At 40.7% G+C, this 17452-nt stretch overlaps 1 protein-coding gene across 1 annotated transcript; it reads right to left on the reverse strand.

Annotated features, from left to right (window-relative positions):
- Positions 1-2419: 2419 nt before the first annotated feature.
- LOC141754175 (hexokinase HKDC1-like) lies at positions 2420-17054 on the reverse strand. The gene is made up of 21 exons (XM_074613081.1): positions 16796-17054; positions 15350-15512; positions 15084-15241; positions 14799-14921; positions 13582-13677; positions 13265-13364; positions 12007-12190; positions 11750-11905; positions 11429-11662; positions 10720-10861; positions 9893-10049; positions 9619-9776; positions 8392-8511; positions 8200-8295; positions 7845-7944; positions 6463-6533; positions 6163-6326; positions 5073-5228; positions 4774-4861; positions 3654-3799; positions 2420-3494 (listed from the first exon to the last, which is right to left on the reverse strand). The coding sequence occupies exons 1-21, from the start codon at positions 16856-16858 to the stop codon at positions 3359-3361; spliced, it is 2811 nt and encodes a 936-aa protein (XP_074469182.1). The 5' UTR covers positions 16859-17054; the 3' UTR covers positions 2420-3358.
- Positions 17055-17452: the final 398 nt, after the last annotated feature.

The raw sequence follows: 17452 nt of genomic DNA on the forward strand, positions 1-17452 counted from the left end.
TCCCAGCAGTGTTAGCTCCTCCAGATTATTATACTATCTGCATAATTAAATTACCTTCGTTGATACATTTTTCCCATGATCAAGCAGAGCCGGCATCCAGCAGTTGTCACCACAGTGATGTTTTGGGGCTTTGTGGTGTCTCATTTTTCCACGGTCCACTCCATATAGAGGTTCAAATGTTCCATTCATTGTATTTTTGAAGACAATAAATGGATGTTAAACTGTATGTTTAAAAAAAAAACAACAGAGAACAATCCTTCCAGAAAAAGGCCAGAGCCCGTCCCTGTGTAGGTCCTGAAGAACCAGCATCTCAACTCTGCCCATCTACTGGAGAACATTTCTGTATTTGTGTGTGCATGTGTGTGTCAAAGCTCTTATTGTTGGTATACAGGGGACACAAAGACACACACCCACATCCTCACAGAGCCTCCTTGAACACACACACACATAGAAAATGAATGTATAATATGACTCACACACCTTGCTCCCTGAGGAATGCTTATTCAGGAAGACTCTGAAAGATGTGAGGGGCATCTGGGGTTATTCAAACTAAAATGAAAGCTCAAATTGAAAAGGGATGCACAGCAATTGTGTATAAAAGGTACAAGGCAAGGCAGCTTTATTTGTAGAGCACATTTCAGCAACAGGGCAATTCAAAGTGCTTTACATAAACATTCAAGAACATTGTGACAAAGTGCAAAAGAACAATAAGACATAATTACAAAAGTTATAAAAACATAAAAACATTAAAGATTAGAAAATAAGAACAAGCTAAAAAGAAAAGCTAGGATAGAAGCTTAAATAGAATATAACACACCAGAGTAAAAGCTCTAGTGCAGTATAAGATCATTATCTGGTTTAATAAAAGGCAGCAGCAGCAAACAGGAAAGTTTGAAATTTTGATTTAAAAGAAGTCAGAGTTGGAGTTGGTCCTGCAGGTTTCTGGGAGCTTGTTCCAAATATTTGGTACATAAAAACTGAACGCTGCTTCTGCATGTTTATAACAGAGTGGAGGGAATTTGTATAGGACGAAAGGATGAAAAGAGATACAGAAGAGAGTGATACAAGCTCCTGTATCAGTCACGTCACTGTGTCGTGCTGCAGATTCAGCAGCCCAGCTGTGTTTGCTGCATTGAAGCTGCAGAGTTAGTGCACGTGTGGTTTAACTGTGAAGCTATTAGGTCACTACTAGGACAGTGAGGGATTACTGTGCTGTGTGTGTGTGTGTGTATGTGTGTGTATGTGTGTGTGTGTGTGTGTGTCGTAGCCCTCAACTGGTAGCATTCTAAAGTGTTAATCCCTGACAGATTAGCTACTGTTTTGCTCCTGTTACCACGCAGCCTTTCTCAATACATTTCCTTCCTCTTTTCTTTAATTCTTTCTTATTCGTTTCCTTCCTTCACTCTTTCTTTCTTGATACTTTGGTTTTGCTTTGCATGAGTTTTCCTTGGACTCTGCCGCTTTCTTCCTGCCTTCATCTTCAACACATCATCTAATCTGTCATGAAGGGATTAGCATAAATACACTGATCATTGCACTGCTCATTGTATTGGATTGTATCCAGTATTGTCAAATCAGTAGTTCGAGATTATGATGCAACACAACACAAACAATTTTATTTTCTGCCCTAGTACAGTTGATAAAATGTATAACCATCACATTCACAAAGACATACAGTGCACCTGACCTAGTTATTCAGTTATCAGACAGAGAAACAAAGAGACAGATGATCACAAGGACAGAGAGTCAGTCCAGAATGAGCAAACAGAGCGCTGGTTGTTTTTATTTTTGGGAAATGTGGTCGGCGGCATTCCAGTCCTCCTCCTGCCCTTCATCAATACAGAGATAGAGCTGACTAACACATGCACACACGCAGCCAGTCATTGTTGTGAAATAAACCAAGATCCCTGAAGGGGTTTATTTCACAACAATGACCCGCTAGCTGTACATTATCCCGCTTTTTACACAGCTACTTACTTAAGAAATCAATAATTTGACACAAAACGGTCCGCCAGAGTCTGACATCAGAACCGCGCCCATAGCAACGGTCCGTTATACATAGCAACGGTCTGCTATAAAGAAATACCAGACCACAGAACATCCGTGAATCTAGTATTCAACAAAGCTGTGTAATAAAAAACAATAATCTATTACGTTAGTGTGAAGGAATCATCTGGTTCAGAAATGAAGAACGTCACCAAATAACTGATGTAAATTACTGCAGTGTAAAAGTTGAATGGAAACACTTCATAGATTTAGTGTGGGTGGGTGCTGAAGTGATGGGACTGTTCAGTTCTTCAGAGAGAATCACACCACATGTACAGATCACATTTTGACAACTGAAGCTTATTATCAATCTACATTACAGTTGCAATGGTGCATGTTATTATGACAGCTGTATATACAGTATATCCTTAAGGTTTGGTCTCACATAAAGCGCCAACCATGAGTAGTTTGCAGTGTGTGATTTTTGATATGAGCGTTCTTTCTCAGCCCTGGTAACGAAGGCAGAGCGTCTAATCAGTGCACGGCTAACAATGGCATGTGATCATGCAGCTGTGGGTGTGACACTTTTCCCACAGCTGACTTGGGGATGATTGGAAAGTAGAAAGCTTCGGTTTGGAGCCCTCAAGAACCAAATATGTATGCTTGGCCTGTCATATATTTATTTTGAAATTCAGAGAGTGTAGTCCATCTCTAATACAGAGCCAACAATAAAATAAGGCTTTTTAAGGGACAAATAACAAAGGGGTTTTTGGGTCAACAAGCTTATCATTTTGTATAAATCCATTAGTTGAAATCCAGCTCTTTAAATATTACAAGGCAGTGGTTCCCAAACTTTTTAACGTAAAGGACCCCTAAAGCATCAATTAGACCCTCTGACCTTTGATAAGGTTTTGTCCCAGGCTCCCCCATCTAATGGGATTATTGCTTTTAGATGTTTTATTACAGAAAGTGTATGAAACCCATGACCAAAATAGTCATACATTCTGTCATTGTGTTGCTTATGGATGGAATTACAGTGAAATATATTATTCCCCTTTTTGCTGGTGACCCCCTGGGACCCCCTCAAGGACCCTTGACTGCACAATGCAGCACACATGGCTGTGTTCATGGGTGGGAATCCTGTGAGGGATCATGCAGTGAAAACGTCTGCATGTTTTATGCCCTTCCGGTGAGGCTCCCCCTTGCGGTCAGGTGAAAATAAGGTGTTGTTGAATCCATTTGTATCCATGGTGACACATGATGTCGGTCTGCAGCTCTCCCAACGACGAGACCACCAGTACTGAGGCACTGAGGCAATTTGGCATTCCAAATTATGAGAAAACATTTTGTAATTTTTTTCAGTCGTGTGAAGTTACATCTCCATCTTCTGTCTGGCCACAGCTGTGATGAGGGCGGCACCCTTCCCGCTGCCTTCCTCTGATGGCAGGAAGGTCGCGTTACACTGAGGAGCCAAAAGTCTGGCAGTCTCTTGGAGGACTGGAGAGAAACTAGAAACAGACGCAGAAGAAGAAAAAACTATTTAGCGTTTTATAAAGTAATTTGAAGAAGCAAAAAAAGGGGAAACAAGTGAAAAAACAACATTTAATTGAACTTTTTAAGTCGTTTTGTGCCTGTAGCGCACCATGACTACAACAGAAATAACTCACTGTGGATGTAGTTTGTAGAGTGTCCCGTCCACCCCTATAGTGATGTCCAGATGGTCCAGTCCTCGGTTCTCTCTGATCTTATCGACCACGGCCGCCATTCCTGCCCCACACAGCTGAGCTGCACGACGTGACACTGCCCCACATACCTGCATATAACAATGAAAACCATTATCATCATTGCAACACTTTACAGACTGTTGGTGCCACAGTTTTCTGAGCCACACAATATCATATCACTCCTCGACCAGTAGAAAGAAATCTTACTGAATCCCAAAGGTTGCAACAGAGGACAGGATTTTCTGGGACGTGTCAAAATTTAAACTCTTAACCTCTCTCTGGCTTTTGGGACAAATCTGAGACAAGAATTGGGCCAAAGGGTGGCAGATTATGATATTTTACATCTAAATGCTTAACTCTAGTTAACAAGGTTCAAAAGTTTAACATTAATGATGGTTGCATTGCATTTAGATCTCAACATGGCTGCCGGGTCACAAACTTTCTCATTTTACAGCTAAACAGTACACTACAAGATGTTTCTGGAAACATTTGAGGTGAGAAATAGGCATTACAGTAACAGAATATTGATTCATATTTGATCAGCGCTGCCTAGTTTGACCGTTTGATCGGAGTTTGCAAGTGATTGACAGCTGCTCAGAGACGGCAGACTCCTTCTCGGCTCTGATTGGTTGTTTTCCTCCAGTCTGTGAAATCTCGCGGATGTCATTAGGAACACCGGAGGACATAGGGGCACATGATTATTTTCAGATTACCTGTCTCATGCACTACTGTCAGGATATAGTGACCGTTTTATAAAAATAACTTTTTTTAATCATATTTGATCCAATCTCGCATACTTCAGCTTTAAGTCTTGTGAGATGTGGTCTGACTGTGGGAGGCTACTAAAGTAGTAAAATAGATTGTTATTAATGTCAAATTATCAAAGACAATTGCTTAAAATATCTGTTTGTGCCTCACAATTACAATATAACAATGATTATGTCCTTAAAATTGTATTTTACTTCAAAAACACGCACGTCTAAAAGTTGGTTGAAAGTCTGAAACTGCACTGAAACAGCTGTTTGTCTACAAACAGGTTTGCTCATTATTTTCTGTCTTCTACCTCTTTGACAATGATGCTGTCGTCACAAGTGCTGTCGAGCCCCAGCTGCTGGAGGATGGATCTGACCTGCAGTAGAGCCAGGCGGTCACTAGGGGGAGACAAAACATTTACACACATATTACATTAAAATACAACCACACATTTACATGCTTCCCTGGTGTGTGCGTGTTAGAAGGAGGTATCATTTGCAGATTTAAAAGGCATCATTGAATAGGGAACACAATTTTTATTCTGAGGGGTTGGAAATGATCTGAAAGAGACATGCATACATTTGCACATGCAGTCACAGTTTCTCCTACCTCTCTATTTGTGACAGGTATTTGGTCTGAAATATTCCAGGTGTTTTTAAAGCTTCAGTGACGCGTCCTCTGAACAGCAAACCTCCTCTGGTTAAATCCAGCAATACCTGACGAACAACTTCTCCTAAATACATCCCACTGGTCAGCTTTTCAAACCTGCACACTCACAAAGACACAAATCATTTGTTGTTAGATCCACAAAGACCACGTGATCGCCTGATCGAGTTACCGAACAGCTCAGTTTAAAACACACACAATCACTGCAGCAAAAGACACATACATGTGCATAAAAGTATGCAAGTAATAGGCCTAAACCAAGGTTATAATAGTATTGATTTTTCAATTAGTTTTTATTTTATGTTAGTTTTGACTTTTCAATTTAGTTTAGTTTAGTGTTTGCTAGTTTTAGTTTATTTTGAGTTTTCCAGAAAGGTTTAGTTTTAGTTTAACGAGTAGTTTTAGTTTGTTTTTGTTAGGGCCAGCTATAATGTCTCAGAAGTATGTAACTACATATACATACAAAACACATGGCTGGAGAACTGTGTAGGAATGGCCATAACGTTTAATGTTTAATCTTCACACTACTTTAGTGAAGCGATCGCGGCATATCGCCATCTCCTGGAAGGTCAAGTCCATTCAGTTTCTATGGTTCAATGTCACAAGAGTTGATGGAAATTCATGTCTTCTCCTTTTTTTCTGTAGTGATTTATTAGAGCTAAAAAACTAAAACTGATTTATTTTATTTTTATTAGTTTTTTACCCTGGCAAAATCGTTTCAATCTAGTTTTAATTTTTCTTGAAGGATTTAGTTTTTATATAGTTTCAGTTTACTAAACATATATTTTTTTGTTTTAGCCCTGGTCTAAACACACAAGCACACAACCACATGATTAACACAATCTTTAAAAATAAACATGTACACGTGTGAGAATGTCCTCATATATATGCAAATACACACAAATAAGTCACTGTGCTGAAATCCTGAGTCACAGGATACACACACATGCTGATCAAACATTACATTCAATGTGTGTGTTTGATGAGCATGGAGCATCAAGAGGTCAGCACACACACAGTGGGTGTTTCTAACCTTTGTTTTCCAGGGTTGAGAGAGTGTTGGTCGACCTCAACGTCGTAAGGTGTGATGATGTCATCCAGAGAGCCATCATCGCCCAGACCTCCCCACTCTGTGTTTATACACATCCTCGGTATCTCAGCCTCCCCCTTCTTTCTCTCTCTTTCCGTCCCATCATCCTGCTGGGAGCAGGAGCATCAAAAGATTAATTTAACATCACCTCAGCTCCCTGACAAACCAAACACTGTGAGTGTTTTATGACAGTTCTTCTACCTTAACCTGCGCTCCTTCAGGCGTCCCCTCTTTTCTCTCCACATTTCCTGTCTTTTGTTCAGTCTTCTCGATGTTCCTCAGCTCCTCCATGTAACAAACATTAGTGCCAGTTCCTGTCAAACACAGTCACATGGTCTCTGTGTTATATATAAAACATTACAATTACAATAAAGCAAGCATTCAGGATATGTTTGTTAAACTCAGTAGCAAGCACACACACAAACATGCATTTTATTACAGTACTTGTCAGAACCCTGATTGGTGAATGATTGTTTCCATCTTAACAATCATAACTACGACTAAGACTGACCACGACCCTAAACATAATTCAAGCCTTAAGATGGAAAGGGTTAAAAAACAAATTAACTAATAGATATCAGCATGAAACTTTCCCAGTAGATTACTTACATTAAGACCATTATTTTATAATTCAAGTTTTCTGATAATGTATGTTTAAATATGCAAATGAGGCATTATCTTATAAAATATGTGCTAATTTGCATACACTTCCAGAACAGAAACACACACGGTGAGTGAACATTGGAAATTTGAACATTGGTTGACGGCAGGTTCAAAATTATTGTTTCATTTTGTTGACATTGTTGAGTCAAAATTGTTTTACAGAGGGAATTTGGGGTATATATTTTTATCACTGAGGGGGTGGATGTGGCTCAGAGGGTGGAGCAGTTTGTTCATCAATCGGAAGGTCAACGTCTCGATCCCCGGCTCCTCCGGTTACATGTCGACGTGTCCTTGAGCAAGACACCTAACCCCAAATTGCTCCAGAAGGCTGTGCCATTGGAGTGTGAATGAGTATTTAGATTAGATCCTGATGGGCAGGTTGGCAGCCTCGGCCATCAGTGTATGAATGTGTGTGTGAATGGGTGAATGCTGACATGTAGTGTAAAGCACTTTGAGTGGTCGGAAGACTAGAAGGGCGTTATATGAATTTACCATCACTCCATAGATCAAAAAATAATGTCATCAGCCATAAAGAATCTGCTGTGTTTTTAGCTATAAAATGTTTTATAAATCAGGCTATGAATGATTTATGAACAAACCCCTCCGTAGAAACCTTCAGATTATAGATAGGAATGAAACTGGAAGGTTTGGTGTATTTAAGTGCTACTGAAGTGAAGATTTGAGTGTGAGAAAAACTTCCTTTTGAGAAAGAGGCATTTAAAGATTGTAAAATTCGAACAAAGATGCTAACTTTTGATAATTTTAGGAGAAATCTACAGACACAAATAGACAAAGTTTAGAAGAATATGTTTGTTTTTTCCACGAGTCTGAAAGACTTGCCAGTAGTTTCCTTGATTGGAATACAAAGACCAACGCCTGAAAATGCACATTAAGTTACTGCCAACTAGCCAAAATGTCATTTTGTCACTGTAAAAAATGCAAACACTCTGAAGGTCACATACCAGCAATCAGTCCAATTTCACACTGAGGGTCTTCATAGGCACAGCTCATCATGGTCCCCACTGTGTCATTGACTACTGCCATTACATCCAAGTCAAACTCCTATTGGTACAAACATACATGCAGTACATACAAGAACAGGCCTTTAGTACATGACTCAACATCCAAGAAATGTGCTCTAGCCTGCAATATATAATATATATTCATTTGTCATCATAATTTCCATTCATTTTGTGGTGCATCTTACATAAACAAATACGTACAAATAGGAAAGACTGCAACATAACTCTTTCCCCTCATCTGACAAAACCCAGGTCATCATCATTATTAACTCTATTCTGCTGTGTTTTGACTCACGTTGCGTCTCTTGATGGCGTCCCTCAGCATGCCAACAACATCATGTCCTTCACAGTTTGTGGCCTTGAAGCCTTTGGTCCAGCTCAACAACGTGCCCTAAGGAACAGACAAAGGTTACTTAAATTTGAGAGAGAGAGTTGTAACAAACTAAACATAACTGAATTCAGGCCCAAGAAGAACCACTCTGATTACCGTGTCAATAGCTGTCTGCTCGCAGGGGAAAGAGAAGGTGAAGCCTGCAGGAAGACGAGCGTTCTTCATCCCCATGTAGTCCAGGAAGTCCCCCACACACTGCGCTATATGATCAAACAACTAGAGACAGACAGAGAAAGATTTTGAATGAAAAATTATCAAGTGTGTACTTTCATGCAATGCCGCCTAAGAAAGCCTGTCAGAAGTGGAAGGTCATATTCATTCTCTTGAAATGTGTTTCTTTGCTCAGTAATTCAAATACTCATTAAAGGTGCAGTGAGGAGGATTTGGTGGAATCTAGCAGGATTATATTTTCCTAACCAATCAGAGACCAATGTATCCGCCTGAATCTAACGTTATTTTAAGTCAACACTGATGCGTAGCCACTAGTTTTGCCAGGGTTTTAAGAGTGGAGCAGAGCAAAGTTAAAACAAACTACGATGAAGGGCGATGCTGAGAAGACATGGCGTCTACGGTGCTAAGCTTGACAACGCTTCACAACAGCTCGACAACAACGTTAGTCCCGCCCCTGGCGCACTCATTGGCTGATTACTTTTTAGTCTCTATAAACAGATTCTGCATTCACATGTAGAATCTGTATATCTGTAGGCAATTGCACAAGATTTTGGTACTGGAAGCGTTCTGGTTTCCGTTTGTAGTATTTTATGTATTATGTGCAGTTTGTAGTTTCCGAGTAATATTGATGAATCACGTTCAAGCAGGTTTTGGTTGAATGCAGGTAAACAGTCCGTGTGGAGAGCAAAAGAAGCACGCAAGAACGCATTGGCCGAAATGCAATCTGGACACCCATCGGCTATCGTCTCATGATGATTTTGCTTTTTATTTGTTTAAAATGAGCGTGTCAACTGGCTACTTGTGAAACAATCCGGTTGTACACATCGTCTCTCAACTCCAGCCTCGCATCTCAGCGCACGGAAAAGGAAGTCTTGGCCGGATATCCGCAGGCTACCCCAGAAATATAGCTCCTTGCCCCCAGAGGCTTATCTGTCGTCAGACCAGCCAGCCAATGGGTTCAGAGATTGATTTGTTTTTCACCGTGAAGTCACTGTTTCATGTCACAATGTCAGACGACTCAGTCAACTCGAAGTCGGTGGACCGGGTGGATTCAAAGTCCTGGACCCAACAGTTTCATGTTATCTGTCTGCCACTGTAAGTCTTTCTGTCTGCATTATTTAGCACTATCACTACAACAAAATGTCCTCCTACCTCTTCTCCACTTCCCTGCATTATCTCCAGTGGTATGGTGTAGATCTTGCGGTAAAGTCGTGAGTTCTGTTGCAGACCTTTAAGGTAAGGTTTAAACTTCACCAGCAACACTCTGAAGTTTGATCCTCCCAGATCCAACGCAAGATACTTTCCATGCTCTGGAAAAACACACACAAAAATAATCTGTTTTTACATAATTCAGTTCAATTTATTCATGGGAAAAAATTTAAACAACTTTTAATTGTTCATTGTGTGTTTAAATTTAGTTTCTGACCTGTGCCATCAGGTGTATGGTACACAAAAGAAGGCAGCATCTTGATAGCAGAAGAGCCTTTACTCTTCAGCCCTGCCTCCAGCCCCGCCCTCATCCTGGTCTTCACCAGCTGGAGCGTCTCTCGGCTCAGTCTGAAGGGCGACAGCGTCTCATCCACCTGCGATACACGTAAGAGATACTGTATAATATCAAATATGATAACATTAAAGCTGCAGTTGGTAACTTTGGGCAAATGTGCTAAAAGTTATTTTTATAAAACTGTCACTATATCCTCATAGTAGTGCATGAGACAGGTAATCTGAAAGAAATCATGTTCCTCTGCCTCCTTTTAGTGCTCCTAATGGCATTTGCCAGACTTCTCCACGCCTGAAGGAAAACAACCAATTAGAGCTGAACAGTCTCTAACGCAGCTGTCAATCACTGCTCATGAAACTCATGAACTCTTTAGCTGTAAAATGAGAGGATTTGCTCTTGCCGGTGGGCGGTACTTAGTTTTGGCTATTTTGAACATGGTGCTTGGGTCACAAATTTTCTAATTTTACAGCTACACATTACACTAAAATATGTATCTGAAAACATTTTTGATCAGCGCTGCCTAGTTTGACCGTTTGATCGGAGTTCAAGTTGCAAGTTTCGCTTGCAGTGATTGACTGCTTTCATTGGTTGTTTTGGTTCCGGTGCGGTGAAATCTTTCAAATGCCATTAGGAGCACAGGAGGACACAGAGGAACATGATTTTTTTTCCCACAGATTATCTGTCTCATGCACTACTGTCAGGATATAGTGACATTTTTATGCACACAAAACAAACACACACAGCATCCTAACCTGTTGCCTTCGTGATGCCAGTCGTTGGGCGACTGCTGTCACCAGAGCGGCTCCTTTGCTGCTGCCACTGTCTGAGAGGACAAACCTGACTTGGCACTCAGGGTGCAGCCGCCGCACTACTTTATGGAGACGTTTAGCATACCTGAAATGGAAGGAGTATAATGTTTATCTGTATCAGCTGCAACAACATCACTACTATTGTATATTCCCCAATGTAGAAGTCTGGCACAGTGTGGCAAGTTGATTTAAAGGAACAGTGTGTAACATTTCGGGGATCTATTAGCAGAAATCAAATATTATATTCAAAACTGTGTTTTTGCCGTCTGACTTCCGTTGCTCCTAAAGTAGTGTTACTATGGTAAGGATGGCCTCTAAGCAAGGCGAACAGTGCCACAGTCTTGTAAAGGGAGGAGCGAGTGGAGGGACAATCAGTTGGTTGCAATCTGCAACCACACCACTAGATGCCACCAAATCCTACACACTGTGCCTTTAACAAATACGAATCCATAATTATATATATATAAATTAATATATAACAATTTAGATACCTACAAATGGTCAATGTGACCAGTGATAATTCAAGGTATCTGCTATTAAAATGTGACTAGAAAGCAGGATAATTCAAGATATTGTATCTCCAAATGAAAAAGGCCTGTTGATGTGCACTACTGGCATATGATTATTAGTGAATATTTCTATAATAACTTACTGTGGATGCGTCTTGTACACGGTTCCATCCACACCTACAGTAATCCTAAATGTCCTCAAATGTCGGTTTTGCTTAATTCGAGTCAAGATTGCAGCCAGTCCTGCAGCCACCAGATTTGAGGACCTGAAGGACACTACGGTGCTGACATGTTGAACAGCAACACAGTCGTCATCTGTTGGAGTCAAATCAAGACCCATGAGAATGTTCCTGGTGTTGTTCAGACCATTTTTGTACCTGAAATAGACAGACATGTATGGTATCACTTGTTTTTACTCAGAGGGACACAGACAGACAGACAGACAGACAGATACAGTAACTTACTCCTCCATGGCTGCTACATGTGCAGTGGTTATCCTCCCTTTAGTCTTCAGGGCATTAGACACATGTCCATCAAACAGCTTTCCCAGTTTAGCCATCTTTAACACAACCAGCCTCACTAACTCACCCAGATACATCCCACTGACCATCTTCTCTAGGCTACAAGGAGGGAAACAAGAAACAAAGGGGTTGGTATTGTGTCATACATGCTGTGCCATAACATTTCATATCATGAGAAAAGTCAAAGCCGCTCTCCTCACATTTGTTTTCCAGGGTTGTTGGAGGCTGCGTCCACATCTCTGTCAAACTCAGTGATGTAATCATCCAGAGCCCCGTCGTCTCCAAAGGCTCCCCACTCGGTGTTCACACACATCCGGCCCTCGTCTCCTTCCACCAGGTCAACGTGACGCAGCTCCTCCATGTAGCACGCATTGGTGCCAGTACCTAAACACACCAACATACAAGGACATCCAAATACTATTCAAAGAAACTTGTTCTGGTTACATTTATTTTCTATCTTTAAATGATCACATGTTAAATCTAACCTAACCTTAAAATTAAGTCATAATCATGAACTAACTATAAGATAACCCCCTAATATTTCCACTCAAAAAGTCCAGTCAAAATGGTTCAAACACAGAGAACAAAAGCATTCAGACAAAATAATCACTCCCTAACACACATGCATTAATACAGTGAACCACTAGAGGGAGCAACAGTTTAAAGGAACAGTGTGTAACATTTCAGGGGATCTATTGGCAGAAATGGAGTATAATATTCATAACTATGTTTGCATTAGTGTACAATCACCCGAAACTAAGAATCACTGTTTTTGTTAGCTTAGAATGAGCTCTTCATGTTGCTCCGCCATGTTTCTACAGTAGCCCAGAAAGGACAAATCAAACACTGGCTCTAGAGAGAGCCTTTCACATTTTTACTTAACCTGAAGGCCACCGTAGTTCTCCGACACGCTTGTGAAACTGCGGTAACGTGTCTGACTTCCGTTGCTCAAAAGTAGTGTTATTACGGTTGGATGGCCTCTGAGCGAGGCGAACGGTGCCACAGTTTTGCACTCATCTCAGCAGCTCATGTTACCACAGTTTTGGAAAGGGAGGAGTGAGTGGAGGAGTACTCAGTTGGTTTCAATCTACAACCACACCACTAGATGTTGCCAAATCCTACACACTGTACCTTTAACTAAAGGTGCAACAACTTTTTATTTATTATTTCATCATAGTAGGCCTAAATGTGTTCAATTTAAAACAAAAATTAATTCTAACTTTTAGGACATTTACAAAGGTCTCAATTCAATTCTATTGTAAGTTTTGAGACTGTTGTTTTGTTGGACTTCATTATATTGTGTTCTTTTTTTGTCCATCCCCCGTGTACAGTACATGCACAGATACATACACACATATCAAAACACAGTCTTAAGCTACAAAGCAGTATCCCGAGGTGTTTAGGTGTTTAACAGGTATAGTGAATAATGATATCTACTCTAAAGATGAATGTACTCACCAATGATGAGTCCTACTTCACAGTACTGGTCATCAAAACCGCAGGTCATCATGGTTGCTACAGTGTCGTTAACCATGGCTAACACCTCTACGTCCATACCCTGCAGAGTGAGCTAAGGTTAACATAACATCAACCAGTACAGTTTGTATACTGAATGAAGTGCAGTCAGATCTAAGTGATGAAAAGTGGGTAAGATAATCAGTAGAATGAGCTCAGTAACTTTACTGGCCTGTCTGATAAATGAAAAATAGTTAGTGGGTCATATACAGGTAAGTAATAGTAGCTTCTGTATACTGTAGTGAATACAGGCGTCCTACCCCAGTTCTGTCAATAGCCCCTCTGAGGGCCTGGACCACATCTTTACCCCGAAGGCCTCGAGCCTGGTAGTTCTTACTCCAGTTTAACAATAATCCCTACAGAGAAAGAAAGAAAACAGTAAAAAAGTAACATATACTGCAGGTGCAGGTCATGAAAACCAGATGGATGTAGAGCAGTGATTCTCAAAGTGGGGTCCAGGGACACCCAGGGGTCCTTGGCACTCTGTCAGGGGGTCCGCGGAATAATTTACTATAAATTATAAAATTGTGCTTTATCATTAAAAAGTGCATATCTACAGATGAGGACCACTTGCGCCAATAAAACAAACATATTGCCTCCATATACTCCCACCCATGTTAGCTTTGGGCCAATAGAAACTCTGATATGATTGTGACACACAGCAATAAGTTCATTATTTTTAAGTTGAAGCACTTACAGAAAGTCAGCTTTAGACTGTTAAGTTTAAATATCTGGATTTAGGACTACGCCAGTCTTGTTACTGTTGTGTCTGAAAGCTTTTAAGATCAATTACTTGAAATGTAGGCAATAAATGCTGTCAAGTAACTTTTTGAACATGTTAAGGTCTCAAAAGGGCGATTCATTTGGGAGAAAAAGAAAAAGAATGGTAAATGGACTTGGACTTATATAGCGCTTTTTAGTCTTCCGACCACTGAAAGCGCTTTACACTACATGTCAGTATTCACACATTCATACACTGATGGCAGAGGCTGCCAACTTTGCCCATTAGGATCTAATCTAAATATTTGGGGTTAAGTGTCTTGCTCAAGGACACAGCAACATGTGACCTGGAGCAGCAGGGGATCGAACCACCGACCTTCCGATTGGTGGACAACCTGCTCTACCCTCTGAGCCACAGCCGCAGAGAAACACTACAGTTTCAATAGGGACTTCACGGTGCTCGGGCCCTAATAAAATCCCCCTCTGTTTAAAGGTATATAAGTGGTATTAACATTCAATAGCATTGCAAAATTCAAATTGAAATGTGTTTCTGTTTATCATGAAACAGGTCTGAAGTATTTAGATTGAAACGTTTCAGAATACAAATAGCTCCTATGGCATCTAAGAGAACAAGTGTCAGTAAGCATATATGTTTAATTGGTGAACGATTAAGAGGGGGTCCTTGGAAACTTTTCTCCCCTGTAAGGAGTCCCTGGTCCCAGAAACTTTGAGAACCACTGACGTAGAGTGTCAGTACCTGATTTAAGGTGGACTGTTCACAGGGGAAAGAGAAAGTGAAGGCCAGAGGATGTTTCTCCTCCAAACTGATCTTCTTCTCATGCAGGAAGTCCTTCAGAGACTCTGAGACGTGATCAAATAGCTGCAGAGAGGGAGAGAAGACATGACGACAGTCAAGAAGAACGTTTGAAAATGTGTTACCTATTTAACCCCCTCCCTGTTGTTGAACCCTCCTCAAACCCCCTACTTCTGCTCCCATCCTTGTTCAAAACTCTTCACATTCCCTTGTTCCTCTCCTCCGTACCTCTGCTCCTCTCCCATTGAGTAGCTCCTTCGGTATGGGGTAGGTCTTCTCCACCATCTCCACTCCTCCCCTCCTGATGCCCATGCCCTCTCTCACTTTAACTTGGAGCACCTTAAACCTGGAGCCTCCAAGATCCAACGCCAGAAACTGTCCTTTCTCTGCAGGAGTGGAGAAAAGAGGCAAATGATCTGTATTATATGTTTCTTCAGAACACACTGACCTACACAGCAGCCTGAAAAAGTGTGTGAACCCTTAATGTGCATTACCTGATCCATCAGGAGTGGAGTGGACGTGTGTTGGCAGCATCTTCACCGCTGCTGCGGCGTTGCTTTCCCCTGAAAGGCCCTTCTTCATCTCAGCCTGGAAACGAGCCGAGATGTCACTTAACTGGTCGTCATGGAGACGCATGGCGTACAGAAACCTGTCCACCTAAAAACATTAAAGGAGAAACAGAGCAAACGGTCAGCAAACAGAGGCAAAGAGAAATGAGGCATACTGATTTATTCTGTGTTTTCTATCTTGCCAACAAAGTAATAACCGAAGAGGAGCAGCAGAACAAATGTGTTTGGACAAGACCACACTCTCTCAGCTTTGTTTATTCAACCCTCAAATTTGAGGTATATTCACATTATAGTTGTGAAGACTTGGACTTGATGGGAAGAGTTATCTGTCATCAGCAAATATATTGGTTTCTATCTTGAAGGTTTGCATGTGGCAAACATTTAAAATGTCACAAGATGTGTTACAGCATGTACTAAACTCAAATTCAGTACTCGTATCAAAAGCTCAAAGGTCATTTTGTGGTTAACAGTAACTTAATCCAGGGAGTGTCGCTTGAATGTGGGACACGTTGTCGGAGACTATGGACTTTTTACTGCCACAAGTGGTTGCAAAATTAAGGGTGTAAAAAAAGATAAAACTGCTGATCTTCTTAAGAAATTACAAAAAAAGTATGAATCAAACAGCTCTCCCACGCTCAGTCCCACCCTGTACACTCAGCCAAACAAGGTCACTCTAGCTGTGTGTCACACTGTATTTGTGTTTGAGTGTGAATGTGTGTAGTGCGAGTGGGCGTGTCAATATATTGTCCCTGGGACAGTTAGTGTTGATCCCATCTGCACTATCAGAGGAGTCGTGACGCTGCAAGGGAGAGTTGTTAATTATTACTCAGGAGAGACGAGAGGTGACACAGTAACTAATGATTACGGCACCTTGATCATCTTATCACAGTGTTATCTTTTGGATTTCATAAAGATAGTTGTGGGCATGTGATGTCAGCAACACGTCAGCCAGTCAAGTGCTGGATATAAATCTCAAGATTTGCCTTTTTTTTATCCTTTAATATCAATTTCTCATACTAATAAGTACGGCATTAGAGCAACAAATGAAGAGTACATATTTTATTTTTTTAATTAACAAAACTGAAGTCTAATAAATCTTTTGGATGAACTAGCCATGATTTGCATATATAATGTTTCTCAATAATTATGCCAGATAAATCAAAGTCATGAATACACTTTTTTGCAATGGAATTTAGCAAATTCTGCATATTACAATTTGACTGATTATGTTTTAAAAAGGACATTTCAGTTTGAATAGCAATCTCATAATACCTAGTCTGTAGCAGATTACATCTTGAAAGACGTCTCTTTAATGCTGAGGATTACTGCTGTTAAACAAAAGTTTAGTTAAAGTTGTGGAGTAGTTCTTACCTTCTTCGTGGGGTCCTCATGGAGTTTGGAGAAGAAGGAGCCAACAAGGTGAACAACAAGCATCTTGATGTGCAACAGACAACACCACAAACACTCTCCTAGCTGGTTTGCTGTGTTCCTCTGTCAGTGCACGATACAACTGCACGCACTCCAATGAAATGATGATGAAAAAGTAATTCACTGCGTGCACATATTCAAATACAGGTCCGTTTCTTCCCTCCTGATAGTCTTGTTTGGTTCTCACTAGCTGAGTCCACTGAGCAGAGACCAACCTCCGCTCAAACTCAATGATTAACAACAAGCCAAACCCCCTGATCACATCATTTCCTCCCATCTCTCACCGCCCAACTCTCTCTTCTTATTCTAGTTTCAGTAAGTCTCTCTGGTGACCTACAGTAGACCTTAACTGAAGTTCTGCAGAAACCTCGGGTCATCAAAATATTAGCAATGACTTAACTCAGCAAAGGTCAAGGAAATGAGGAAGTGACATTTTTTGTAATGCATTGCCTATGATCTAGTTTGGCCCCATAACTATGACAGTTGTTTGAAAAACATAACTAATCTATTAATTTAATGATACTGCTATCTAACACCAAAAACTGTATATTTTAGAAATGTCGAGCAGAAGGTGGATAAACAATTGAAGGAATGAGACAA

Source organism: Sebastes fasciatus, chromosome 2, assembly GCF_043250625.1.
Source record: "Sebastes fasciatus isolate fSebFas1 chromosome 2, fSebFas1.pri, whole genome shotgun sequence".
Taxonomy (NCBI): Eukaryota; Metazoa; Chordata; class Actinopteri; order Perciformes; family Sebastidae; genus Sebastes; species Sebastes fasciatus.